General features: G+C 43.0%; 1 protein-coding gene across 5 annotated transcripts in view; it reads right to left on the reverse strand.

The window, feature by feature from the left end:
- xrn1 (5'-3' exoribonuclease 1) overlaps positions 1–23,197 on the reverse strand; it is a 146,185-nt gene that overhangs the window by 59,633 nt on the left and 63,355 nt on the right. For all 5 annotated transcript variants that reach the window (XM_038817150.1, XM_038817149.1, XM_038817148.1 and 2 more), the window contains 9 exons: positions 21,309–21,471; positions 15,067–15,180; positions 12,846–12,944; positions 12,187–12,302; positions 6,194–6,340; positions 4,161–4,250; positions 3,241–3,376; positions 1,874–1,930; positions 1–49 (listed from right to left, as the gene is read on the reverse strand). The exon at positions 1–49 is cut by the window's left edge and continues 84 nt beyond it. In XM_038817150.1, coding sequence (XP_038673078.1) covers positions 1–49; positions 1,874–1,930; positions 3,241–3,376; positions 4,161–4,250; positions 6,194–6,340; positions 12,187–12,302; positions 12,846–12,944; positions 15,067–15,180; positions 21,309–21,471 — 971 coding nt within the window. The remainder of the gene's footprint in view (positions 50–1,873; positions 1,931–3,240; positions 3,377–4,160; positions 4,251–6,193; positions 6,341–12,186; positions 12,303–12,845; positions 12,945–15,066; positions 15,181–21,308; positions 21,472–23,197) is intronic.

The following is a 23,197-nucleotide window of genomic DNA, read 5'->3' on the forward strand; positions in this document are numbered from 1 at the left end:
GGTAATCTGCATCTTTGTCTGGGACTACACCATATTGCTGCTCCAAAGGCTGTGTAGGGAAATAAAAACTTAGAAAGAAAAAAGAATCTTGAAAATTCCCAGGTGTTGAAAATGCAGTTTAATTTATAAAACAGGAAAAGTAGTTGCAGCACATTTTAGGAATACAAAGCTCCAAACTTCCGAAATTCTAGAAGACTCCAACTTGTACTATTGCAATGCTTGCACAAACCCCCATTTCAGACATCATAGCTTGACAGATCCACCATGATCCAAATCCATCTATCCCAGGTGGAAGCCTCTTCCTTCCTCCCTCTCACTTGTGATAGGCCTGAAGATGGTACTGTAACTCAGTGCTGTACTCTTCAGTTCTGTTACTCTCCAGCAACCGGGAAAAAAAGAGCCGGGAAAAAAGTCTCAACTGTTAAAAGTTTCACAGCCTGTACATTTGGGACAGTATGGATATTGGAGAAGACCCAATATTAAACCATTGTCTCACCCCAAAATCTGAGGAAACATCATTGAATTCCTAACACTCAGATGTTTGGTCGGCATCAGATAGAATCATAGCAAAGAACAAAATAGGCAATGAAGTGAGGGTTGGCGAGTGGAGGGGTGGACATAGCGGGCAAAGATGAAGATATGGGAGAACAGCAGATGAAAGGGAACACCAAGAATTCTTCTCTTGATTTGTGGGCTGGAGACCTCGTTCATACTAGTACTCCAATAAAGCCAGTCACAAGGAGGTGCATGCAAATAACCCATGGGGCTGATCCCTGTCTCCACTCTCAACTTTTCATGTTAGCACGAGATCAAACGGGGTCACTATGTGGGAAATTCTGACCAGAGATCTTCATATCAGTAATCAACAGCAGAGCTTGATGTATATTTTGCATCAACTAGAGTTATCAATGAAATGTTACTCAGTCTTGTTGTTCTATAATTGGAACAATTACCTCTGTGAACGTTTTTGTCAGCCATATCGATAAAGGCAATTAGCTCAAAGTGTTTCCATGGATACTGTTGAAATGACTCTTTCCAGTATTCTGCCTTTAGCTCAAAATGCCAACTTTGTTCTGTCACTAGTTTCTCCATGGCCACAGTATCTCACTCACATATTGCAACATGTTAACCTTTTATAACAATCACACTACTACCCTTCCCTTCGAATAACAGACCAGAAGTCATCACACTGGCTTGTAATTTTAAACATGCACTTGGACACACACACTGTCCACTTTGGCTGGTATGCGAACAACAAAACTGGAAATTTGTCAAAGGAGACAATTTTGTACCTATCTGTGAGGTCAATCTGTTGATTGATAGTGGAAACGTTTCCAGCCATGCTGACAAATACTTCCCCCCACAGTTATTACATACCATTGAACAACACATCAACAACTTGTAGAATTAGTCCTGCCTTAGGTACAGCTTTTAAAAAATTCGACAAATTTTCAACATTTTTACAATTTACAATAACCCCGCAAATCCCCTAACCCACCAACCCCTCCACCCCCACCCCTCCCTCGGCAGTCAACGGTAACCAACTCTCCAAAATTTGCCTCAGATAGATAATCCATCTTTCAAATGTTGAGCACCCAAATAAGAGATTTTTCTTTGTTCAATACTTATGGCATCAACATTAAAGCAATTGTCACATGCATTATATTATTAATAATCACAGATAAAAGAAATCTCCCACCAGGTCAGAGTTTTGGTTTGAAGACTTTCCATTGTCCAATGGCACCGCTATTCACTGACATGGATATGAAGTTTGCAAAAGACATGTTCAGTTGCCAAATCTCTCCTGCATGATCGTATTCCAGTCTTTTCAGACAAACAGTATATTTTGACTGAACAGGATAATTCAACTTACCCTGTATAACAAATGTGGCTTCACAGTCACTCTTACTTTCTTGTTACTTCTTCTTTGCTAAGAATAATAATGAATAATAATTGAACATTTAAGTTTAAGACCTTCCATGGGCAATATTGCTCCATTCAAATATATACACTGGAACCACTTGGTTTTGTTCAAAAAGTATTTGTACCCTTTAGAATCCAACATTTTAAAACAAATTTTGGATTGCTTTGTTAAAAACAAATAGGTTATTGCATTTTGATCTTAATAAAATTGGGGACAAGAATTATATATAGCAGATAATGAACTGCAATGTTAAGCTAAGGTACTAGGAGTAAAGGGAAAGGAGGAAGTTCTTCCCAGCAATTAGTCGCATTGCATGGCTGAATTTGGTTGTGTAGTTTGGGATTGAGAAGTGAGGTTACATCTGGAGTAATGCGCAGAGTATTTGTCTCCTTATTTAAGGAAATATGCAAATGCATTAGAAGCAATTCAAAGAAGGTTTACTAGACTAATACCAGGAATGTACAAAGATGTCCAAAGACTCGGTGGACCGGCCATGCTAAATTGCCCCTTAGTGTCCAAAGATGTGCAGGTTAGGTGAGGGGAAGTTACGGGGAAAGGTGGGGAGCTCTTTCAGAGGGTGGATGCAGACTCGACAGGCCGAATGGCCTCCTTCAGCATTTAAGGGATTCTATGGAATGGGCGGGTTGTCTTAGGAGGGAAGGTTGGGCAGGTTGTCTTATGAGGGAAGGTTGGACAGGTTAGGCTTGTAGCCATTGTAGCCTTGAAGAGTAAGAGTTAACTTGATTGAAACCTTTAAGATCCTGACGGGTCTTGACAGGGTGGATTTGGAACGGATGTTTCCTCTTGTGGGAGAACCTAGAGTTAGGGGTCACTGTCTAAAAATAAAGGGTTGCTAATTTAAGACAAAAATGAGGCATTTTTTCTCTCTGAGGGTTGGGTCTTTCGAACTCTCTTTCTTACGAGCAATGGAAGCAGAGTCTTTGAATATTTTTAGGTAGGTCTGAATAGGGGGTTGGTGGGGGGCTGGGATGGGTGAGGAAAGAGACAATTGGCAGGGATAAATCAGAATCAATTAACCTTCGAATCCCTCTGATCACTATCCAGTGACACTGGGAAATGTATGTGTGGACAGAGACCAAATTTGAACAGGATTGTGCTCAATTGCCTGTTAGCAAGCAACTTAAGGTGTGGAAGGATGCTGGCACTCATTGAAACGTACATGAATGTGAACATACATGAATATGAATCAGCAAAGTCCGAGAAAAATATTTTTTTTAAAAAAGGATTGAAGGAATAAAATCCTCAATTGAACATTTTTCATCTATTTACTTTTTACAATAGATAAAGATAGATACCTTGCATCTTTCTACCTCCTCTTCAATCTTTTCAATAACTGCTCCATCAAGTAGGTTCAAGTCACATGATGCTCTTGACAAACTACTGACAGGATGCATCTTCAACCAGGCTCCAATTTCCTGGACCTTTTCCGGACTGTTTAAAATTTAAAATGCATTTGTTTTTCTTAAAATGTTGTACATTTAGCTTTATGCATAGTACAAAAGTATTACTCAGTGCCTTGCTAAATTACTAAAATTATCACACCAGCAATTACAGGTTTCATCCGTGGTCTGAGTTGAGTCAACTTGGTCTCAGTTGGACTTAGAATTGCACTCAACATTCAATCTGAGAGAGGCAAAAAGATTTTACAGTATCCATTTCCGTTTCCCATTTGGGCGCCTACGTTAAAAGAACTTGTGTCTTTTGACATCTTATGTTGAATAGCTTTAATATTTACAGCTTAGCCTCACGCATGAAGAGCAACACTCAGATGTATCAGAGGTTGTGGAGTTTTAGGAGTGACGTTAGGAAATAACAATCAAACCGTTAGGAGAAGTTTGGAATTCTTCTTTTCTGCTAACAGCAGCTTATGTTAGTCAACTGCCAATTTAAAATCAAATATTAATAATATTTTGATGCAAAATTCGAAGATATGTGGGAGAAAGGAGAGTTATTCACAGATTGGTCCATGATCTTACTGAATGGTGGAACAGGGTCAAGAGGCTAAACAGTCTACTCCTGTTCCTATGGAAGTAAACTGTGGCTCAGGTGGTGAGGATATTGGAAATTTTAGTAATGAAGAAAATTAAACTCTCAATTACATCTGACCCAAAGATAATGGTTTGGACCCTTCCCCCAGGTGTTTTAAACATCAAGTATTTGTAACTAAACTGAAAGTACACATGCATTTTTATAACTCCGTGTAAGATAAGCTCACCCATTTGCATCCTCTCCAGGCCAAATGTTGTTCTCATAGTACAGATCTTCTTGACTGTTTTGGGCAATGTAGCTGATTAATTCTGGGAATCTAAAACACAGATTACATCTGGTTAGATAATACTCTTTGCTCCCACAATTTCAAATATATTCAATATACTGACTGTTTCAACAACTGACTGTTTTAACAACAAAACAAAGTCTGGAGGAAGAAACCAAATAATCATAAAAAGGAGTACAGGAGGTTGCAGAAATTCAGTTCATGGGGGATATTTTGGTCGTAGCTGTTCAATTGAGAATTGTCTACTCTAACTCCAATCTTCTGCTTTCTCCTCAAATATTTTTGTACACATGCTTTTTAAATACTTAAAAAAAAACATTTAGTGCACACAATTCATTTTTTCCAATTAAGGGGCAATTTAGCGTGTCCAATCCACCTCGTCTGCACATCTTTGGGTTGTGGGGGCGAAACCCATGCAAACACGGGGAGAATGTGCAAACTCCACACAGACAGTGACCCAGAACCGGGATCAAACCTGGTACCTCGGTGCCGTGAGGCTGCAGGGCTAACCCACTGCGCCACCGTGTTGCCCACTGTTTTTTAAATACTTACTCGATTTTAAATTCCGTCATCCATACCTCATGACCACTTCTGCCAAAGCATTATAATTACATAAAATAGAGTTAATAACTCTCAAGTTCTTTTAATTTCCCACATTCATTCATGCTAATCATAATAATAATCTTTATTAGTGTCATAAGTAGGCTTACAGTAACACTTTCAAGTTACTGTGAAAATCCCCTCGTCGCCACATTCCAGCGCCTGTTCAGGTACACAGAGGGAGAATTCAGAATGTCCAGCTCACCTAATAAGCACGTCTTACGGAACTTGTGGGCGGAAATCGAGCACCCGGAGGAAACTCGTGCAGACACAGGGAGAACGTACAGACTCCTCACAGACAGTGACCCAAGTGGGAACTGAACCTGGGACCCTGGCGCTGTGAAGCAACAGTGCTAACCTCTAATATCTCAGTTAGCATTAGAACTGTCTTAAGATGACAGGGCACCAACTTCCAAAATTCTAAATGTGCTTTTCCAATCTCAGCCGAAGTTGACTGGGTATTCACAAAAACAAGGGAAAAATACTCCCTAAATGCATGAAGCATAAGAATTTATTTGCACAAAGTAAAGTCTCACAAACAGCAATGAGATATTAACCAGATAATCCGTTTGTGGTGCTGGTTGAGGGAAAAATATTGGTCAGGTCACTGGTAACTGCCCTGCTCTTTTCCAAATGATGACACGAGTTATTTTAAATCCAATGCACCCCAAAACTCAGTGCTAATTGGAAATTTGAGCATCAAGAGGTTTCAGCACATTAGCCAGGTGTAGTGGCAATCCATTCTCATGATAACACAAGCACTGATTTAACTTTGGGTGCACCAGTCCGGGAAATAACACAGGTTCATTCATAGAATCCCTACAATGCAGAAAGAGGCCATTCAATCCATTGAGTCTGCACAAACCCTCCGAAAGAGCACCCCACCCAGGCCCAATCCCTCGCCTTACCCCTGTAACTTCACGTAACCTTTGGACACTAAAGAAAAATTTAGCCTGGCCAATCCACCTAATCTGCACATCTTTGGACTAGGGGAGCAAACCGAAGCAACTGGAAGAAACCCACGCAGACACGGGGAGAACGTGCAAACTCCACACAGATAGTCACCCAAGGTCGGAATTGCACCCGGATCCTGGGTGCAGAGGCAGCAGTGCTAACCACTGTGCCACACCTTACTATGGACCAAATCTTACGTTGGATGGAGTACTCAAGAACAAATGAATCCTGCTTTGTCAGCGACCATTTTTCTTTTAAAAGTTGAGACATGGATTCCATCTTAGAATAGGCACCTGTAGAGTTCCAGTTCTACAAAAGCTCCCCTTCAATTAAATAAAGCAATTTGCCCCAAGTAAACAAGGTTAGATGTCACAATTACAAAAATGTTGAATTATATATACAACAAAATGATCATTTACCTTTCTAGATAGTCACTTAGAATCTGTTCAACTGCAGAAGAATACAGCCATTCATTCCCAACTTTCTTTGTGTAACCAGGTACTTCTTCATTCTTTTTATTGAACTTCAGATTCAGCCCCACATTTATTTTCTGTTCTCCAAGAGGACTGGTAAAGTGAAGTTTTTAAGATGATTAAACCAAAGAAATGCTTATATTCCACAATTTCAGTCTACAGGTTCCCTGAAAATCCTATTAGCTGTATGTACTCACAAATCTGGTTGATTGTGTCATGTGATGCAATTCCTTCAAAGTCACAATCAAGTCGAATGCTGTGCTTTAACTGCCTCCGCATCATTCTTTCACAGAACATGCTGAGGATATCACACCTTTCAGCAAGCACTCCAGGCTCATCCATGGATATGCCCTTTCCCATTGGGAGAACAGACCCACCAAAGGCAGCAAGGAGTAGCCCAAGGAGTCAAACCCAATGCAATCTCATAACACCAGGTAAAACACAGACCAGGAAACTTCCAGCTGATTATCACCTACCCTCCTCCCTCTGCTGATGAACCAATATTCCTCTGAATGGAACATCACTCAAAAGATACACTGATGGCAGCAAGGGCACAGAATGTACTCCGAGGGGGGACTTCAATGTCCATCACCAAAAGTGTCTCTGACCCAGCTTGCAGAGTCCTAATGTACACAGCTGCCAGTCTGGGCCTGCAGCAGGTGCTGAACAAACCAATAAGATGGAAAAACGCACCTGACCGTATTCTCACCAACCTGCTGATCACAGATGCATGTCAATGACAGCTTTAGCAGGTATGACCGCTGCAGGTCTTTGTGGAGATGAAATTTCATCTTCTCATTGAGGAGACACACTTTATATTTTATGTCACTACAACGTGCTAAGAGGGATAGATTCAGAAACTATCTAGTAGCTCAAAATTGGGCATTCATGAGGTGTTTTGGGCCATCATTAGCAGCAGAAATAATTGTATTCAAACAGTTTGTAACCTCAAGGCCAAGCAATTTTCCTCATTCTACCATTACCAAGCCAGGAGACCAACCAAGTTCAATGATGCTCATTGTAGAGTTTAGAAACATTCCAGGATGAGCACCAAGCGTATCTAAACATGACGTGCCCACTGGGTGAAGCTACACAGGACTTCATGCATGCCAGACAACAAAAGCATGATACTACAGACAAGAGTTAAGTGATCCTACAACTGACTTCCGGTGGTGGCCATGGAGTGAGCGGTCGCACATTTGGTGGCTCCCGCTCAAGGCGGATTTTTTTGGTCTTTTCTCCGCTCAAAGGGCTAAGTATTGGAGTGCAAGAGGTGCAGGAGTGCCTGGGGAAGGTTTTACTCTTCTGGTGTGGCTGGTGGATGGATCCACGGACTAGGAGTGGAGCACAAAGGAAAGGGCAGTTGAACAGGAGAGTCTTCGTGGTGCACAACAGGATAAGATGGCAGAGGGCAGGGGGACTGCTCTGTCCAGTGGTCAACTGATCAATTAATAGAGTTCATCAATGAAAGGTTTTTCCAGCAGAGGAAAAAGGCCCTGGAAGACCTGGCCAAGGTGGTGGAGCTGATAAAGTCGGGATTGAGAGTGGAGCAGAGACTGGAGTCCCAGGGTCAGGCAAACTAGAAAGTGGAGGGAGTAGTGGCAGAACAGGAGGAGCCGTTGGCCTTGTTGGTGGGTCAGAAGGGAGTGATGCAGGAGAGCCAAAAGAGGCTGAAGGAGAAGGTGGAAGATCTGGAGAATCGCTCCAGAAGTTAAAACCGTAGGATCGCTGGGATGCCCAGAGGCATCGAAGGTGTGGAGGGTGGCATGTAAGTGGCCAAGATGCTGGAGAAAATGACCGGTCCCTGGAGGTTGACCGAGCACACAGGGCGCTGATGAGGCCGCAGGTAGGTGTGCCGCCGAAGGTGATGGTGGTGCGTTTGCACCACTTTCTGGACATGGACAAGATTCTTCGATGAGCAAGGTAGACCAGGAAATGTATCTGGGAAGGGAACTAGCTGTGGGTGTACCAAGACTTGGGAGCAGAGCAAAGTGTGGGGTCAGGTTCAACCAGGTCAAGGCTGCCCTCTTTAAAAAGGGGGTGAAGATTGGAGTATTGTACCTGGCCCCTAACTCTAATGCACCTGGCCCGTATGTGGGTAACTTTCCAAAAAAAAAAGAGAGTACTATTTTGGCAAAGGAGGCGATGGAATTTGAGGGACAATGGACTGGGAGCAGAGTGAGGACATTGAACTTTGGAGGAGTTTGTGTGTTCTTTAAAGTTTTGATGCTGTTTTTTTTTGGAGGGCAGGTTTGTTTGTGGGGGAACATCGAGAGTGGATGCACATTTTGCTACTGTTTAGGTTGCGGGGGTGGGGGGGGGGGGGTTTGAAGAGCAGGGGGAGGTAGAGAGGTTGGAGGCCTTGGGCGGGAGCCACCAGGCTAGCTGGGTGGACACTAGTTAACAGGAGTGAAATGGGCGCTGTCAGAAGGCAAGCGCGGGGGGGAGGGAGAAATGGGTGTGGCGCAATTGGAAAAGGATCGATGAAGGGGGATATCCGAGGGCGAGCCTGGAGGGTTGCCTGACACGGGCAGGCTCAAGAAGGAATATAGTTTATCGGCAGGGTATGGAGATGGAGAGAACACTGTCCAGGCTGGTCACATGGAATGTCAGGGGGCTGAATGGGCTGGTCAAACAGTCATGTGTTCGCGCACTAGGAGTCTGAAGGCAGACGCGGTCTTTTTGCAGGAGCTGTACTTGAAGATAGGGGACCAGTCGAGATTGAGGAAAGGATGGATGGGGCAGGCATTTAAATCGGGACTGGATATGAAGACGAGGGTGGTGGTGGTGGTGTTGGAGAATAAGTGGGTGGAGTTTGTGTGGGAAGCAATGTGGCCGATCCAGGGGGGTGAGATATGTGATGGTTAGTGGAAAGCTGAAGGGGATGCCGGTTGTCCTGGTAAACGTTATGCCCCAAATTGGGATGATGTAGATTTTATGAGGCGGGTGCTAGGGAAGATTCTTGACTTGGACCTGCACCGCCCGATTGATTATGAGGGGGATTTTAATACAGTTATAGAACCGAGCCTGGACCGGTCAAGTCCCAAGTCGGTGAAGGTGTGGTTTAGCTCACCAGGCTAGATCGCTGGCTTTTAAAGCAGACCAAGCAGGCCAGCAGCACGGTTCGATTCCCGTACCAGCCTCCCCGGACAGGGGCCGGAATGTGGCGACTAGGGGCTTTTCACAGTAACTTCATTGAAGCCTACTCGTGACAATAAGCGATTTTCATTTCATTTTCAGGTGTCAGCAGTGGCGAAGAAGCTGAAGGGGTTCATGGACCAACGGGTTTGGGAGACGGAGGGCGAAGGAATTTTCATACTTCTCCCACGTGCACCAAGTGTACTCCCGGATTGATTTTTCCGTGTTAGAGAAGGCGTTGCTGGCGGAGGTTGCCGACTCGAGTATTCGATTGTGGTTTTTGACCACGTGCCACACTGGGAGGATTTGAACCTAGCCCGGGGGGTTGGGGGAAGCTCAGTGCCTGAAGTGGAGACGGAGACTGGTTGTGGGGTTGTTGGCGGAGGATGTAGTGTGCAAGCGGGTGAGGGCTGCCATTCAGGGGATATGTGGAGCTAGACGACACAGGGGGAGGTCACAGCTGCCACGCTGTGGGAGGCACTCAGGCAGGTGGTCGGAGGGAGTTTATCTCAATTCGGGCACACAGGGATAAAGCAGGACAGGCAAAAATGGCAAGGCTGGGGCAGCACGGTGGCTCAGTGGGTTAGCACTGCAGTCTCACGGCGCTGAGGTCCCAGGTTCGATCCCGGCTCTGGGTCACTGTCCGTGTGGAGTTTGCACATCCTCCCCGTGTTTGCGTGGGTTTCGCCCCCACAACCCAAAGATGTGCAAGGTAGGTGGATTGAACATGCTAAATTGTCCCTTAATTGGAAAAAATTAATTGGGTACTCTAAATACATTTTTTAAAAAATAAAACAAATGGCAAGGCTGGTAGACGAGAGTTTGAGGGTAAGCGGGAGGTATTCGGAGGCCCTGGAGGCCGGCTATTGAAGGAGAGGCAGAGGCTCCAGATGGAGTTTGGGCTAGTGTCTACGGGGATGGCGGGTGGACATTTACGGAGGGGCAATATACGAGCACGGGGAGAAGGGGAGCAAGATGTTGGCCTACCAGTTGAGGAAGCAAGAGGTGGTGAGGGAGATTGGCAGTGAGGGATGTTAAGGGTAAGAGGCCAAGGATCCAGAGCAGTGCGGGTCATCCCGCCCGATTTCATTACTGAATGTAGAGGCCTTGCGAATCGAGGACTGCATCCCGGGGTGATAGACGAGGATCAAACGGGGTTTGTGAAGCGGAGGAAGTTGACAGCGAATGTGAGGAGGCTGCTTAACGTAATCGTGATGCCTTCAGAGGGGCAGGACGTGGAGGTAGTGGTGGCGATGGACGTAGAGAAAACATTTGATCAGATGCAGTGGGAGTATTGGAGTGTAAGTGTTGGGGCGATTCAGGTTCAGACAGGGGTTTGTGGACTGGGTCCGGTTGCTGAACAAGGCGCCGGTCACAAGTGTGCGAACGAACCGTTGAGTTTGGGGTATTCTGGGCTGCATCAGGGGACGAGGCAGGGGCGCCCGCTCTCCCCGTTGGTTTTTACCTTGGCAATAGAGCCATTGCCAATGGCACTTAGGCATTGAGGAACTGGAGATGGACTGAGCAGAGGGGCACTGCTGAACATCATGAAATACTACGGCGAATCTCACTAGGCTTAGGAAATGTGTCGACGTGTGGTCGGATGGAGGCTGCATCGTGTAGGGGAACAAGTCAGGACCTCTCACCGGCCAGCTACTCTGAGCCCAGTGGTGGTGTCACATCTAATGGTGTGGGGACTGCGGAGGTAGCATTAGGGACTGGCGGGTGCCTCAGTGTGGGTACCGATCTGCAACAACCATAGTGCCCAGCAAAACCATCCCAAAACAAGACACCAGCTCCCCATAATATTCAGCAGTATTATCATTTCCACATCATCAACATCCTAGAGGTCTTCATTAACCAGAAACTTAATAGTCATATAAATATGGTGGTTGTAAGAACAGGTCAAATTACCATTCTAGCATTGAAAAAACAAAGTCAGGAGTGCGATGGAAAATTCTCTATCTGCTTGGATGATGCAGCTCAAATACTCAAGAAACTCAACACCATCCAGGACAAAGCAGCCCTCTTGCTCAGCAATCCATCCACCACCTTAAACAATCAGCACACTCCACCTGCCAATGCACAGTTACAGCAACGTGTACCATCCACAAGATGCATTATATCAACTTGCCAAGATTCCTCCGACAGCAGCTCCTCTACTACCCAAGATAAGAGAAAGGATGCTTGGGAATACCACCATCAAAAAAACACCCACATCACACATCATCCTGGCTTACAAATATCTCACTGTTCCTGCACTGATGCTGGGGGAAGATCCTGCAACATCCTACTTAACAGACTGTGAAGTACCTTCACTGTAAGGAATGCAGTGGTTCAAGAGGGTAGTTCAACACCATCTTTCCAAGGGAAGTTAGGGATAGACAATAAATACTGGTCTTGCCAGTAATGCCCGTAACCCATGAATGAACAAAAAAAAAATGAATCCTCAAATACATTCCCTTGGCAAGTCCAATATCCCACCCTGCACAGTTACCAGCCTGAGATGACAACAGCTGCACATTTTGGATACAGAAAACACAAATAAAACTTCCACCTCCTTCACCAAAGTAAAGAGTGGACAGATGAGCTATCAGCATGTTTAGTGATGTGACTCTTGAATCAGGTATTCTTGCATGTACCGTGACAGCCTGAGATTATTTATCAAATTTTCCACTGAGGAATCAGCCAACGGTACCATCATTAATAATATTTCCATGTCACAAAAAATCATAAAATACTTGACAAAATAAAAACAGTTGTAAACACATAGAAACTATCAGTAAAGGGGGCATGCTTACTTTTGCTTTGAACCTCTCCCAATAAACAAACTTCCCGTCAACCTGGACACAAGATGCCCAGTAACTCCAAGTCGACTGGCCAAGACATATCCTGGGTTGTATTTTGTAGAATATTTCTGCAACAATCAAAATAGAATTAATCAACATAATTTTTCATTATGCGAAGTTTCAAAGTAAGGAGTCATGCTTCAAGGTGAAGGAATAAGTAGGATTAAAATCAAGGAAATAACAGAAGTATAGACATTAATAGAAGTGACATTGTTTCTACGTGCCCTGACAGAAATCAGAGATTGCATTGTTCTCTTTTGGTGTGGAAAAGGTGCATGTTGATTGATTGTTAGCTATTTGCAGGAGACAATCTGATATTCACTGTGCGGGCATTTATATACTTTTAGGTGTACTATACAACTTCCAAGTTGACAACACAATGAACGAGTAAGGTAGAGAGCAACTGGGATACATCAAGCCATTAAATTACATTATGGAGAAAGAATTTACTACATTTTAACTTGCGTGTCCATTAGGTTGCTGCAGTTGTATAGAAATTTCTGCTCAAGAAATGAATGTTGCAAAAGCTTACATCAGTGATACTGGATTGAACTCTCTACAACAAGAATTCTGTACAACATGAAGAGTGCAAATTAGCATTTTGTACTTACATGCTGGTTTTGCATAATGCCATCTAGCTGCGGCTCACAGGGAACAGTGAAAACCACACGGATTCGCCCATCTTTGATAACATCAGAAGAGTCTTGAACCTATCAATATATTCAGGCTTTATGCTCAAGTGTAATTTTGATTTTCACAAACACAAACATAATTTCAAGAACATTCTTGATACAATGTATTTTGCTTAACTGACTTACAAACAGGTGCATGTGAGAAAAAGAAGTTGTGATTGACACAGAAGAAAATGAACAGGCTTGAATTTTCATATCTGGAGAACTATTAACAATTGATATGAAATTAATTATTTCCTGAAATATTGTCACTGTTAGGTAGCCAAACAAAAGTCAATTCACAAAAGAGCACGATTCTGCAAACAGCAGTGTGTGAAATGATCAATTAATTTTGTTTTTGGCAGTGTTGGGCAAGAGATAATGTTGACCAGGATTCTAAGAGAACACAAGCTCTTGACTATGTGATGGATCTTTTTGTCCACTTCAAAAGCCAAGGACTTGGTTTAATGGTTCATTTGAATGACAATATCCCCTAATAATACAACTGTCCATTAGTACTGCAATGAAGTTTCACCCTTCATTATGCATTTAGGTCTTGTGAGTGGGGCTTGACATTTGACTCAGGGGAGAGCCCTAACACCTGGCCAAACTGATAAAAGAACTGAAAGTCTGTTTCCTCACGATCAAAGCACTCAGTTTGGCTTTCTTGAAAGCATTCTGGTCTCAAAGTCAAATGGTTACAGGCCTCAAGATCTATTGCTAACACAGTAAGAAGTCTTACAACACCAGGTTAAAGTCCAACAGGTTTGTTTCAAACACGAGCTTTCGGAGCACGGCTCCTTCTTCAGGTGAAGAAGGAGCCGTGCTCCGAAAGCTCGTGTTTGAAACAAACCTGTTGGACTTTAACCTGGTGTTGTAAGACTTCTTACTGTGCTCACCCCAGTCCAACGCCGGCATCTCCACATTATTGCTAACACACCACACTTAACATACTACGGCAGTATTGTAGAATGCTGAACTGTCAGGTGCCAAACTGCAAATGAGACATTGAACTGAGACGCAATTCCCTGTTCAGCTAAAGATTTCTCAGAACAATGTGAAGCGCCACAGGATGATCTGCCTGTATCCTGTACTAGAGGTCACCTCCATTCAACACTATTAAAAATAGATAAACTGAATATTCATCTGGTTACTCTTTCTGGGATCTTGCCATTTGGTATTTGCCTATCCAAGTCAAGTCACTGCACTTCAAAAGAAACTCATTGTATGTGAAGTGCAGTCTGTGGAGTTGGCACCTTCTCCCAGTGTCTGTGTGGGTTTCTTCTAGGTTCTCCGCCGGTTTCCTCCCACAGTCCAAAGATATGCAGGTTAGGTGGATTGGCCATGTAAATTGCCCCTTAATGTTTAAAGATTAGGTGGGGTTCTGGGGATAGGATGGGGGAGTGAACCTGGGTGGGGACTCTTTCAAAGGATCAGTGCAGACTCAGTGAGCCCAATGGCCTCCTCCTGCACTGTAGGTATTCTATGAAATGTTTAAGTTCTAAAGGTCTTAAATGTATCCACAGTCTTTCTTTGCATCTGCCTGTAAATGCATGTAAAGCTAATACAGATTAAAATACTATGCATGCATAAATCCTGGTCAGTAGAGCAGTTAATTGAGTTGGAGCCTATTGCTGAGCTTTAGTCCCATGGGTACTGGTTGTACTTCAATTCTTGCTGAAGTAGCCACAATTCGGGTCACTGTCTGAGGAGAGTCTGCACATTCTCCCCATGTCTGTGTAGGTTTCCTCCGGGTGCTCCGGTTTCCTCCCACAAGTCCTAAAAGACGTGCTGTTAGGTGAATTGGATATTCTAAATTCTCCCTCAATGAGACCGAACAGGCGCCGGAATGTGATGACTTGGGGATTTTCACACTAACTTCATTGTGGTCTTAATGTAAGTCTACTTGTGACAATAATAAAGATTATTACTACATATGCCATATTCCACCCAAGATCAAAAATTGGTGATTGAACATGGGACCCGTGTGCTTTTTCTGAGGCTCAGCTATTCACTTTAGTGAAGCTAATGGTGTTTTATGAGAAAACAACTAGAAAAATCTAAGCACTCAAGCAATTGGTTGGCAATTTTACTTCTCAATTTCCATCATTATGACTTACAACACACAGAATTATAGAACACCATATCAAAATGAACTAACCTTTCCAATGCAGCCATAGTATGGAGTTCCCAACATGAACACCTTAATTCTGGGTGGGAACAATTCATCCAACGAACTGAAGTGAGAGAAACTGGAATCAAATGATTTAAGATTCTGAAAAAGATATTTATTTTAAAAAGTTAAAATGGCCCAAATAAATCACCAGAGACTTTGTAACTTTCCCAATTAGACACAAGAAAATGAGTAGTAGGCTATATGGCCCCTCGAGCCTGCTCCACCATTCACTATGATCATGGCTGAACTGCTCATCCTATCACATTATCCCTAGATTCCTTTAATGATTAAAAATATATCAATCTCGATCTTGAATAGACTAAGCACCTGAGCATTCACAGCCCTCTACAGTAAAGAATTCCAAAGATTACAATCCTTTTAGTGAAGAGATTACTGCACATCTCAGTCTTAAATGGCTGACCTTTTATCCTGAGACTGATTCCAAGTTGTGAATTCTCCAATTAAGGAAATTATCTCTTAATAGCTACCCTATCAAGCCTTCAAAGAATTTTATACACTTCAATGACACCTCTCAGGTCTTCTAAATTCCAGAGACTATAAATTATTGCCTTTCACTTTCACACTAGCACAAAATAAGGACTGTTTTTAACGCAATTTGTTCACGACAATCTTACAGAAGTTTATATATTCTTGACTATTAGAATTCTCAAATATGGTGGTGAGCGCAGGGGTTGCGGTGGAGTGGAAAATCAGGGATTTTGATCAGATTGGTTGATCCAAACTTAAAATTGCATTTGCCCCATTATTTTTTTGCTTTTAATTTAAAATAATGCTGATTCAATCAATGTACTGCCCAAAAATCGTTGAAAAGGCAAATGTAGTGCATTAATGAGTCAACCTGAATCAACCTAATTTCCATTTAGAGACATCCAGCAAATTTCTTGAAGTGCTAATATTGTTAGGCAATAAATGCGGTGATCTAGCATCTCCAACGTTTCATTAATAAAAATCAAAACAAAGCAAAGCTGATCCATGTCAAATGGTCTTTCGACCCATTATAGTTTGAGAAATTAAATAATTAGGCATATATTCTTATAATGAGTCTGGAGAAGAAAATAATTTTTCGATGTTTAATTTATATTAATTTGTTTTTAATTTTAAGTCCGTAATTGGATCCACTGTATATTCATCTACATTAACAAAGATGGATGATAAGGCACAGGAAGCAGGGTTGAGAATTTCAGACGGTAATAATTTAAAAAATGGAATTGTGCAGGATGCTGAAAAGCAACATTTGCAGCAATCTGATCAGGGCAGCACGGTAGCATGGTGGTTAGCATAAATGCTTCACAGCTCCAGGGTCCCAGGTTCGATTCCCGGCTGGGTCACTGTCTGTGCGGAGTCTGCACGTCCTCCCCGTGTGTGCGTGGGTTTCCTCCGAGTGCTCCGGTTTCCTCCCACAGTCCAAAGATGTGCGGGTTAGGTGGATTGGCCATGCTAAATTGCCCGTAGTGTCCTAAAAAGTAAGGTTAAGGGGGGGGGTTGTTGGGTTACGGGTATAGGGTGGATACGTGGGTTTGAATAGGGTGATCATTGCTCGGCACAACATCGAGGGCCGAAGGGCCTGTTCTGTGCTGTACTGTTCTATGTTCTATCCAATCTTTGTAATCGAAGTATTGTTACATATCTGCTAAAACAAGTATATTCTTCCTTGGGTTAGAAGACTAAAACAATACACAGTATTCTCGGTGCAGTCTCACCAAAGCCTTATTTAATTACAGCAAGTCTTTGTTATTTTATTTTCCAAATTCAGTTCAACACGTACCTGTTGCCTTTCTGTACCTGCATGCCAATGTTTGCAAGACAACAGCCAAATCATTGAGTACCAACATTTACGACACTGCCACTGTTTAAGTACTCTGCTTCTCTGTTTTTTTCTAAATGGATAATTTCACGCTTTATACTCGAATTGTGACTTTCTTTCCCAATCATTTCATTTGTCTCTAACCCTGTGCAAACTATATACGTTCTCCTCACAGCTAACTTTCCCACTTAGCTTTGTATTGTCCAGGAAGATTAACTGTAGTTAAATCTTAAATATCGATTTTTATCCTTGGTCCACTGCTTCCAACCTGAAAATAGCCAATTTATGCTCGGTTTCATGTCTGTTAACCAATACTCAACCATGCTAACATATCACCCTCAATCTCAAGCTCGCTATTTGTTTAACGTATTGCATGGGACCTTATTGAATGCTTTCTGCATATCCAAATATACTACATCCACAGATTTCCTTTATTCACCCTGCTAGTTACAGCCTTAAAAAACGTGACTAGTTTTGTCGAACATGTTTTTCTTTTCGAAGACCATACCGACTATGTCTGATCATATTGTGACTTTCTTTAGTGGCCCACAATCTGAACAGATTCAAGCATTTTTCTATTAACTTTATTTGACTATCTGGTCTATAATTCACCATTTTCTCTCTCTCCCTCCTTTCTTTAACAGCAAGGTTACATTTTCTACCTTCCAAACCACAAGCTATGAAATTTGGAAAGTCAAAAATAAGCATCCACCATCTCTGTAGCCACCTCTTAAAGCTCCTGAATGTTAATCATTGGGTATAGGGATTTGTCAGCTTTTAGTTCTAACAATTTATTAGAGTCGTAGAGTCATACAGCACAGAAATAGGCTCTTTGGCCCATCATATCTTTGCCAGCCATCAAGAACCAATCTATACTCATCCAATTTCCAATTGGTCCATAGCCCTGTATGCTATGGTGTTTCACGAGCTTGTCCAAACGCTTCTATGAACTCATCCTTCAGGTTACCTTTGTCAATTTGATTTGTTAAATCTATACGAAGGTTAAAATCTCCCACGAGATTTCTTACAAGCCTCTACTAATTTGTGATTTATACACAAGTTCATCAGATAAAGGAGCAGAAGTAGGCCATTTGGCCCATCGAGTCTGCTCAGCCATTCGATCATGGTTGATCTCATCCTGGCCTTAACTACATCCGTCCTGCCCGTTCTCCATAACGCTTCAATCCATTACCAATTGCTACCAACCAGGGGCTGGTTTAGCACAGGGCTAAATAGCTGGATTTTAAAGCAGACCACGGCAGGCCAGCAGCATGGTTCAATTCCCGTACCAGCCTCCCTGAACAGGTGCCGGAATGTGGTGACTAGGGGCTTTTCACAGTAACTTCATTTGAAGCCTACTTGTGACAATAAGCGATTTTCATTTCATTTCATTTTTTAAAATTGAAAATCTATCTAACTCCTCCTTAAATGTACTCACTGTCCCAGCATCCACCGCACTCTGGGTTAGCAAATTCAACAAATTCACAACCCTTTGGGAGAAGTAGTTCATAAGAACATAAGAACTAGGAGCAGGAGAAGGCCATCTGGAGCCTCGAGCCTGCTCCGCCATTCAATGAGATCATGGCTGATCTTTTGTGGACTCAGCTCCACTTTTTGGCCCGAACACCATAACCCTTAATCCCTTTATTCTTCAAAAAACTATCTATCTTTATCTTAAAAACATTTAATGAAGGAGCCCCAACTGCTTCACTGGGCAAGGAATTCCATAGATTCACAACCCTTTGGGTGAAGAAGTTCCTCCTAAACTCAGTCCTAAATCTACTTCCCCTTATTTTGAGGCTATGCCCCAGTTCTGCTTTCACCCACCCGTGGGAACAGTCTGCCCGCATCTATCCTATCTATTCCCTTCATAATTTTATATGTTTCTATAAAATCCCCCCATATCCTTCTAAATTCCAACGAGTACAGTCCCAGTCTACTCAATCTCTCCGCGTAATCCAATCCCTTCAGCTCTGGAATTAACCGAGTGAATCTCCTCTGCACACCCTCCAGCGCCAGTACGTCCTTTCTTAGGTAAGGAGACCAAAACTGGACACAATACTCCTCACTCACCCTGATACAATTGCAGGATATCCTCCCTGGTCTTAAACTCCATCCCTCTAGCAATGAAGGACAACATTCCATCGCCTTCTTAATTACCTGTTGCACCTGTAAACCAACTTTTTGTGACTCATGCACAAGCACACCCAGGTCTCTCTGCACAGCAGTTCCTCCTCAACTCCATTTTAAATTTGCTACCTCTTATCGAAAGTCTATGACCTCTCGTTCTAGAATGCCCCACAAGAGGAAACATCTGCACTTTTACCCTTCTTGTATACTTCAATTTGATCTCCCCTCATTCTTCTAAACTCAAAGAGTATGGGCCTAAAACTGTTCAACCTCTCTTCATACAACAAATCCCTCATCTCTGTAATTAACATAGTGGACCTCCTCTGAACTGTCTCCAATGCCACTATGTCTTTCTTCAAATAAGGGGACCAAAAGGGCGCATAATACTCCAGGTGCGGCCTCACCAATGCCTTGTATAGCTGTAACAACACTTCCTAATCTTTACACTCTATTCCTTTCACTCTATGCCAACATTCCATTCATTTTCTTTATTATCTGCTGTACCTGCATGCTAGTTTTCTGGGACTCATGACTGAGGACCCCCAGATCACCGCTCCAAGGAGCACCCTGATGTTGCTCCCCATTTAGATAAGTTCCGTCACATTTTTCCAACCAAAATGCATGACCTCACACTTATCCACATTAAACTTCATCTGCCACATTTTGGCCCACTCTCCTAATCTATCTGTATCCATTTGTAAGGTTATTTCCTCACTGCAACTTACTGCCCAACCTATTTTTCTGTTGTCTGAAAATTTGGCTATAGAACCTTCTATCGCTGTATCCAAGTCATTTATATAATTGTAAATAGTTGGACCGAACTCTGTGGCACCCCACTAGTTACATTTTGCCATCCAACGAAAGACCCATTTATCCCGCCTTGGTCTTCTGTCCGTCAGCCAGTCTTCTATCCAAGCTATTAAAGTCCTCCAAATCCCATGTGGTCTAACATTGTGGCACCTTATCCAGAAGTCCAGATATACTATAACTACAGGATCCCCATTATCCACTTTGCTTGTTACATTGTGAAGAACTCTCGCAAATTAGTCAAACATGATTTGCCCTTCATAAAACCATGCTGATTTTGATGGATAGCGTTTGACTTTCCAAATGTCCTGATATTACTTCCTTGATAACTGATTCTAACAATTTTCCAACAACAGATGTTAAACTAACTGACCTGTAATTTCTCACATTCTGCCTCCCTCCCTTTTTGAATAAGGTTGTTACGTTAGCAGTTTTCCAATCCACTGGAACCTTTCCGGTGTCCAGGGAATTTTGGAATATTTAACCAATGGATCCACTACCTCTGCTGCCACTTCTTTTAACACCCTAGGATGTAGGCCATCAGGCCTGGGAGATCTGTCTGCCCTCAATCCCGAAGGTTTGTGGAGTATCGTTTCCCTAGTGATGTTGACTGTCCGACAGTGTAGCTCCTGTACCGTTTGGCCTTTCGAGCCTGCTCAATCATTCAACACGATCATACAGAAAAGGCTGATCCTCTATCAACACCAAAACCCCTACATTTGTGTCTACAAATCTATTTCCTTCTTAAATATATTCAGTGATTTGGCCTCCACAGCCTTCGGTGACAGAGAATTCCGCAGGTTCACCACCTTCAGGTGAAGCAATTTCTCCTCCGCTCAGTCTGTACTCTGAGTCTGTGACCACTTGTTCTAGATATCCCCCCCATTCGTCAGAGGAAACAGCATTCTTGCATCCAATTTGTCCAGCCCAGTCAGTCATTATATTTTTCTTCACTAATTACTTGGTTTCTCATTTTCCTTAGACCCTTGGTTCCTCAATTTATGTTCTGAATGTCTCCTGTGAAGAGAGGCACAAAACATTTGTTTATCGTCTGCCATTTCCTTATTCCTCAGTATAATTTGCACTACTTCTGCCTCTAAGGGATCGTTCTTTGCTTCCTCCTTACATACTTGCAGAAGCTATTACAATCTGTTATTGCTGGTGCAGGCTCATATTCTATTTTCTGCTTCTACCTCATTTTCTTGGTCATCCTTTGCTCATTTTTAAAATCCTTCCAAAACTCAGGTTTTCTTCTTTTCTTTGGTGACATTGTACACCTCTTTTATTTAAAAAAAAAATCTAATACTGTCTTTAACTTCTCCAATTATTCACAGTTGTATGCGTGAAAAGAAAATTGTATGTTAAGAATCGATAAAACCAAGCAGGTGTTAAAATACCACACTGACAAACAAAGCATAATATTATTTGATTAGCAGCACTGAGCTCTTTATTTTTGAATTCCTACCCTCACAATGGTCTGGTGAGCAAATGGTAGTACTTGCTTTGACCATTCCTTCTCCAAGGTAACTTCACCATTATGGCCAAACACATATCGACGCCCAGTGAGGAGTTGTGCATACACAAGCACTGACGTTTCATTGATGAGGATTCCTTTCCGTTTGTGGTAACTGAAAAAGTTTTTTTTTTAAAACATGGATTTAAAAATCTTAAAGAATAGTAAATACATTTAGCTGGTTTGGAAAGAGACCCTACAAGGATACATCTAATGTATTAATTACTTCCTTTCAACAATTTTGCTGCAATTTTAAGAAAACAATGCACACAAGCCACTACAGCACGCAGTTACACAGCAAGTTTTATAATTAGAGTATTAGCTCATTTGACCAAAAGATATATATATTTAAATCATTGTAACAAGGTCACATTCCAAGCAAAGTTTTAACCATATGCCATGTCTGCTTTTACTGTGTGTCCCATTATCATTGTGGGAAACATGAAACTGACAGAAAAAGTACTCCCAATTGTAGTTTTTAGCATGCATGACATAATCTACATCATGTTCCTCAGATGAATCTATTCTACAGCTATGTTAAAACATATATACAATGGACACAAGAATGTCAGTAAGTTTCATACATATTCGGCAGAATTTTCCAAAACAATTGCAGGATCATCACCCAATCAGCCTGGCCCATCCATCAGCAGGATCCACTGCCCACCCTCAAAAGCAACTCAAAGGAGATGTCGGAGCATCACCTCTATTACCCCCACACCACACCAGCGCTGAGACACACACCTCGGTGGGCGACCTTAGCAGGCAGGCATCTGACTCACTATCAGGTGAGCACCAAGTAAAGTCGTCATAGCCCCCAGATGATCATAGGCTGCTTTCCCTTTCAGGGGGAGAGCTGACTGGTGGTCAGCTGAGGTTATTTAACCGGAGGTTCACTGCACCTTAGGTGAAAGGCAAGGTTGAGAAGGCAACCTCAGCCATTACGGGAATTGAACCCGTGCTGTTGGCCTCACTCTGCATCACAAACCAACTGTCCCGCCAACTGAGCTAAACCAGTGAGCACCACACTGCTTTTGATGCACATATGCTGGAGGTAGGAATAAACCAGGGATTGTACAGTCAGAGGATTGATGGATCCCAGGACTCAGCTGTTCCACAGCCAGGTGCCGTGCCTCTGGACATGCTCGGCCCTCAGCTGCTTGAGATGCAAAGGCAGTCAGGAATGTAGGTGGCAGCAACACTCTTGCGAGTGCAAGATCGAAGGAGTCAGAAAACCTTCTGCTTCAGGAGATTGTGCAGGCAATGCGTGGCACCCAGGCCTACACTGCAAAGATGGGGTCTGCAGTGGAAAGCCTGAGGCTCAAGGTGGGTGAACGCCGAAGCATGTCTCAGTCTCTGAGGAACATGGCTGAGGGCTTCAACTACTTGATTCAGACAATGGTGGAGCTCCAGGGATGGCAGCACCAGATGATGTTGAGACTTCTACAGCTCACTCCAGCTGCCCCTGCATCCCATGGACTACCCTGGGGCTCAGGAGAACTTGGAGGGAGGGGGATCCACTGCGCAGGGTGTGGAAGGCAGCAGGCCACCTCCATCTCTAATGTGCATGCTAGTGACACATCTAGATGTAGTGGGAGAGTATGCAAGGCTCAGGAATTGTAGGGGCACAAGTGAAATTAGGCACCAGCAGTTGGGGGAACTTGTCACATTTTGATATGTCATCAAATTGAATATTATTGTTGCTCACCACTTTAATGCCTCAGTGTTGCTTTCTCTTTCAGGATCTCATCCATCCAGCCCATTAGGCTTCCTGGGTGGGCAAGGTGTTGCTTTCTCTTCCAGGGTCTCCACCCAGCTCGTTGGGCATGGCTCTCATACCA

This window comes from Scyliorhinus canicula, chromosome 13, assembly GCF_902713615.1.
Source record: "Scyliorhinus canicula chromosome 13, sScyCan1.1, whole genome shotgun sequence".
Lineage (NCBI taxonomy): Eukaryota > Metazoa > Chordata > Chondrichthyes > Carcharhiniformes > Scyliorhinidae > Scyliorhinus > Scyliorhinus canicula.